We start from the raw sequence: 6,339 nt of genomic DNA on the forward strand, positions 1-6,339 counted from the left end.
TTTTTTTTTTAAAGAGACAAGTTCTTCCTGTGTTGCTCAGGCTGGATGAAGTGCCGTGGTTAGTCACAGGTGCCATCCCTCTACTGATGAGCACAAGAGTCTGGACCTGTACCATTTCCAACCTTTGCTGGTTCATACCTCCTTAAACAACCTCGTGGTCCCCTGCTCCTGAGAGGTTGCCTTAGTGATGCCAAACATAGCGTGGACACAATGGGGGCGTAGTACACTATACCCTAGAACTTCTGGGTTGAAGTGAACCTCCTGCCTAAGTTTCTTGAGTAGCTGGACTATAGGCAGGTGCCATTATGCCCAGCTTACTGTGAAATTTCTATAAGTTCAATTTGGGCTAGGTGAGATGACCAGCCCAATACAGATCTACTGATATGTCTTCTTTTCAATAATGCTGCTTCTTTCTAGTACTCACTTAGTAGGAAAACATCTAGAAAGTGTTATAAAATATTATTCCCTTTTCACTCTTATAGTATTGTATAATTTGTTCAACAGTTATAACATTTATTAGTTGTTGTTGTTTTTTTTAATCGCCCTCAGTAGAGTGCTGTGGCATCACAGCTTACAGCAATCTCCAACTCCTGGACTTAGGTGATTCTCTTGCCTCAGCCTCCCGAGTAGCTGGGACTACAGGGGCCCGCCACAACGCTTGGCTATTTTTTTGTTGCAGTTTGGCTAGGGCCGGGGTTGAACCTGCCACTCTCAGTATATGGGGCCAGCGCCCTATCCACTGAGCCATAGGCACTGCCCTAGTTGTTTTTTTTTTTTCAGCTACAAGAGATACTGTATATTGTACTTAGTCCTGAACTTTAGATCTTTCTCCTTCAAAACAGAAATGCTGGCTGGACACAATGGCTCATGCCTATAATCCTAACACTCTGAGAGGCTAAGATTGCTTGACTTAGGAGTTCAAGAATAGCCTGAGCAAGAGTGAGACCCCATCTCTACTAAAATAGAAAAATTAGCTGGGCATTGTGGTAGGTACCTATAGTCCCAGCTACTTTGGGAAGCTGAGGCATAAGGATTGCTTGAGCCCAAGAGTTTAAGGTTGCTGTGAGCTTTGATGACACCACGGCACTCAACCCCAGGGTGACAGAGACTCTGTCTCAAAAAACAAACAAATTAAAAAACCTCTAGAAACACATCAAATAATAAAAATTATGTATAAGGTCATAAGGAACAAAAGAGCTTGGCAGAAGAGAGGGAAATGAGAAAGAAAAAGAAAAAGGAGGATGGCAGAGAAAACAATTCAAAATATAATGCTAAACATACATCACAGACTGTATACTTAAATTTTATTGTTAGCATTAGAAAGTCCTTGTGCTTCTTCAAAAAAGAGCAAAAGGACAGGTAACTCATACTTACTCGGAGTTGATAAGACCTGAGTTCATATATATGAGGCCCTGACCGTGGGACAGGCTCATTCCAGAAACTGAACTCCAACAGCAGCTGATTCTTCCTAGAGAGAAGCATGTTGCTTCTTGCCTTACGGAATTCCAGAAATTCCTTTGGGTGAAAAAAATGTGGTTGTGAAATCTAATACTCATATACAAGCCCACTTAAGTAACAAAATATGTTCCTACACAATATTATTATAAATAGGGTGATCAGTAGGTCTCAGCTGGCCTGAGACAGTCTTAGTTTACAAGTGTTGAACTGGTTTAATGACTAACACCATTCGTTTTCACTCATATAAATGTCTAGATTTAGATAACAAACTATACAGTCACCCTAGTTATTTAAATGACAGTGTAAGCAAATTTAATTTCTACATTTTCAGATTCTCCTAATAGGGTTTGATGATATGTTAATAGAGGGGACAAGGAAAAGACAAAACAGCAGCTGATTTAAAAGTCATTTATATTTCTCTGGGAATCTATACAAAAAATTTGCTTTCCCAATGGTGTGTGACTATTAAAATTCTCTTCACTAACATGTACCTATTAGGGGAGGGAGGAGTGCGATAGCAAAGTTTGCCCAAGATAAAGCAAGTGGCTGACAGTTCCTGAAGGGGACAGTATTAGGAAATCCTGGGCTAACTGTGTCTACCATGCTGACTTGCCAGTTTCAAAGTACCAGCTTATCACTTTCAAAGTACAATTGACTTTTACAATAAGGACTGTTATTTTAGTAGTATTATAACTGGTTACTTTATGTTTAAATATAACTTTAAGAGCCCAAATAATAAAATTTCTACTATAAAAAATGAGTAACTTACTAAAAACTAATGACACAGAAGAGTCATTTACTTCCATACTAACATTTACTATGTCATTAGTCTGAGTAAGGAAATATGTTTCAAAATCATTACCTGATTTCCTCTGAGTTTATTCATGACTTCTGTGAGGGCTGGATAGCCTCCTTCATACCTCCAGAGGTGGACTGAAATGCATTTTAAAAGACAGTATTCATTTAGAGTTTCATCATACTCTTACCTTGAAAATACACTAATATGCACAATATCAATGCATTATAAAACTGTAATGTGCCATGTGTTGGCCTATGAGTTACACCATAAAGTTTCAATAATAGATTTACACATTAAAAACAATTAAAAGGTAATTTTTGAAATGAATTATTGAAGAAGCTACTTGAAGTATAAAACTAGATTAAGACTTAGAAAGCTTTGGTTATAAAAACAACTATTAAATCAGAAAATTACTTAAGTGTTATAGTAAGGCTTAAGGAAAAGTGTTTATTCCAAAGAGTCTGCTTCCTACCAGCTTGGTCCTGCTCGCCATACCACGTGTTCCAAGTCCCCACCAAAGTACAAGGGTAATGTTTATCTTCATGAATCTTTGGCAACACCTCTTGACTTAAAGAGAAGAAAGCAACACTAATTAAATAACCAATGAAATTTACTAGGTGGACAACACATGATCAATAACAGGAGAAAGACCACCTATTCTGTGCTCTGGCAATGGATTTCAGAACATATTTATGATAAAACAATGTTGTTGTGCTCTAATGTCCCACTTATCAGAAACTTAGGTTCCTGATACCCCAACTATCTAGAACTAGAGTTGTAAGCAACTTGAGTATATTGATAAAAATGATAAAGAAGAGCCAAAGGTCCCAAGATTCCAGGAGCTCTGGGTCTATTTTCTGTCATTTCAGGAAAAAAAAAAAAAACTACTTAAGAAAGTGATGTTTATAAAAGCCTAGTTCTGCTGGTTCCAAAGATAGGAAGAATTAGAGACATGGGAATAGTTAGAAAAGAACATGGAAGTAATAAGAAAGATGGAAAGGGAAGACAGTAATGTTTAAGACTGAGGCAGACAACCGAAGCAGCACCAGCAGGCAGAGGTAACCGGAGCAGAGAACAAGTTGTCCTTAAGAAAGGAAGAAAAAGATGGAGCTAGAATATCATCCAACTTCCAGCGGTCCCAAAGAGCATCAATGTGGTGGCAGAAGAATTAAAATGAAAGCTATAATACGAAGCATAAATTAGGTTCTACTCAATTCAGCCAGCAGAGGGGCTGTAAGAGGTGTTAAACAGTTTCACACTGAACACACCAAGTCACTCCCATTTACTGCAGGAGCAGTGGGAAAGCCATGACAAGTCATAGCAGTATATTAATTTGAAAGAGGTGCCAGAGCAGAGTTTTGTTCCATGGACGCCTTCCTATCGTATAGATTCTAGGGTACAGGGAAGGGCAAACGGACGAGGCATAACTGTTCTATGCCAAGAGGAAAGCTAAATTCACACTTTTTGAATAGAAAAATTATGATGGAAAAGTAAGGTACAGACAACAATGGATGCAAAAGGATACCAAGCGTCAGACACAGAATTTGTTCAAATTATGTGTTGACACTGAGTGATACTAAGCTAGTGCTACCAGAAGCTGGGGCACCAGGATTAAGTATACATGAATAATTAACAGAGAAAAGTTCCAAATGGCCTACATCTAACCGACTGAAAACCCCTATGTCTTTATGACCCAGTACAATGACTACCATGAATATTTTTTGAAGACGACATTTACTTTTTAAATTAAGATCTGGTATGAAATGTATCTGATACATAACCCATCAATGTTTATAAATAATATGGGACTGATGGAAAATTGGGGATGGGGAGAATGGATTATGCTAGGGTAATGGAAATGGGTGTCCTTACTGCCACGTGATACAAGTGGGAAGTCAACAACCCTGATTTGGAGCCAGTACAGAAGACTCAAGTGGGGTTTGTGACCAAAGCATGACAACAGGGGCTAGGCTTCACACTAATACAAATCACATATGAATTTGTACTCAATCCTCTTTGCTGGGGACCCCAAACCTGCTCTTGGGAGCCCTGGCCTTACCTGAATGGAGGTTGTAAGGCAGGCAGTACTTGTACCCAGAACTGGATGGGTTGGGCAGAATCTCATTATTGGGACCCCTAAAAACCAGGCAGGAGTTAAGTCTTTATGTTCTGGAAACAGGGTGCTGCTGAAAGTTTCAGAGAAAAGAAAAAACATAATGAAGGAGAAAACAGAACTCAAGTAGATCAATCTGACAAACTTTTGGGTAATGTACACGTATTACAGGGTGGGATGGAGAAACAGGTATAGCTTTGAGCCCAGAAAAATAGAAAGTATGTTAATTAGGAATGGGACTCAACAGGCTTGGGGAGGAAGATGTAGAAGGAACAAGCAAAGAGAACCAACACATGTCACATGAAGAATGCACAGCCCCAGGTGACTGAACTAATCACAGAGAACTCAGGAAGGGGTAGTAAAACACTGTGAGTGACACAGACCGGGGAGTTGGAGGAGCAAGGTGATTTTACATGTTGAGTTGGAAGCGAGAGCAAGACATCCAAAGAGAAATATGAACAGACTGCCAGGAATGTGAGACAGGAGATGTAGTGGTAAAAACAGGACAGAAAAGATAATCCAGGGAAACAACAGCATAGAAAAAAATTCATTTTATGAGAAAAGTTTGCTTTGTTTTAGGGCATTTTTTAAAATAAAGAGAAATGTACTAAGGTGAGCCAGAAATTCTATGCTGATGTTACATTCCATGGAGCACCTCCAAAAATAAAACAACAAAAGGCTTTTGCTTCTGAAAATTAGCTGATTACAGAGACAAAATCATTTGTTTTCTTGTGATAGTAGTAGATATTAAAGGTAAAAAAAATTTTTTTAGTACATTTGTTCACAACTGATCATTAAAATACTGTCTCTGCTTAAACAGAACTAATGAGCTACATTCTTTCTTGGTCTTCTATAAGAGGGTAAGGTAAGGATCACATGTCATATAAGAATCAGCTGAAGGGACTTAGATCCTGGAGAATGACAGACTGGGGAAGAAATGGCATCTGATTAATACATACAAGACTTTCACGGGGCATTTTTACTTAGGAATGAAACTGAAAACAGAGGTCACAAACTTGTGAGTTCTAATTCTTAACACTCAAAGCTGCTCAGAAATGGAACTTATTTAAGTATAGGTAGTCAGGAAGGTCTGCATAAAGGACTCAAGCACTGGATGAGGTGATGGACCAGATGGCTTTGAAAGGTTCCTTCCAACCTTAAGAGTCTGGTAACATTCTAAACTCTGATAGATTATGTGATCATTTATCTGTGTGAATGCTTAAAATCAAAATGTCTTTGGCAATCCTACACAGAGCTCAGCTTAAGAGTCTCTGAATATTGAGTTTTAAAGGAGAGAGATGAAAGATCTCACTTTCTTCCATCAAGTATTAGTTGAACCAATTAATATTAAAATCACTATTTTTCCCCAAGTAAAGGATAGTCTGGTATACACACCAAATTTTGTTGTATGCTTCTAGGCATTCCGGTTTAACATTGTGAACTGAAACAAAAGAAAATTCAACGATAAACTTATGAACAAAGGAAAAGAGTCAACTATGTAGATAGCAAACCTATCACTCACACTGCAATTTGTATAGACTGCTTGTTTCCTTTTTGGCTAGGAGATTAGAGTGAGCATCTTTCCTTGGATCAACTTTCCGGACAAATAAGGACTTTAACCAGCTGTCTTCTCGAGGTCTGTTATTGGAAGATGTCACTCTCCTATGGAACAACAAAGGTGGTGTCACGTAGTACATTATTTTCATAAATTCATCAATTCATTCAGAAAACATGAACTGAACACTTACTCTTGGCTCTGTTTTAGAACGTGAGCTACCACAGAATGTCTGCTTTCTGTGATGGCAGCTTGCACTCAAGACAGCAGGAGCAGAGAAAAACGTAAAAGTAACTCAATGACACTCCCAAGAGAATTCCCATGTTTATCAATTTGTGTTATGTATTTTTCCCTTCTTTAAAGCACATTTTTTAATTTTTATTTTTTTTGAGACAGTCTCACTGTATCACCCTC

The 6,339-nt window shown here is 38.3% G+C and overlaps 1 protein-coding gene across 1 annotated transcript in view; it reads right to left on the bottom strand.

The window, feature by feature from the left end:
• NIPSNAP2 (nipsnap homolog 2) overlaps window positions 1-6,339 on the bottom strand; it is a 34,121-nt gene that overhangs the window by 12,447 nt on the left and 15,335 nt on the right. The window contains exons 2-6 of the mRNA XM_003794223.3: window positions 5,893-6,032; window positions 5,766-5,811; window positions 2,730-2,824; window positions 2,321-2,391; window positions 1,375-1,515 (exon numbers count right to left, since the gene is read on the bottom strand). Of these exons, the coding sequence (XP_003794271.1) occupies window positions 1,375-1,515; window positions 2,321-2,391; window positions 2,730-2,824; window positions 5,766-5,811; window positions 5,893-6,032 (493 nt within the window). The remainder of the gene's footprint in view (window positions 1-1,374; window positions 1,516-2,320; window positions 2,392-2,729; window positions 2,825-5,765; window positions 5,812-5,892; window positions 6,033-6,339) is intronic.

The sequence above is a fragment of the Otolemur garnettii genome, unplaced genomic scaffold, assembly GCF_000181295.1.
Source record: "Otolemur garnettii isolate 467f Iridium unplaced genomic scaffold, OtoGar3 scaffold00077, whole genome shotgun sequence".
Lineage (NCBI taxonomy): Eukaryota > Metazoa > Chordata > Mammalia > Primates > Galagidae > Otolemur > Otolemur garnettii.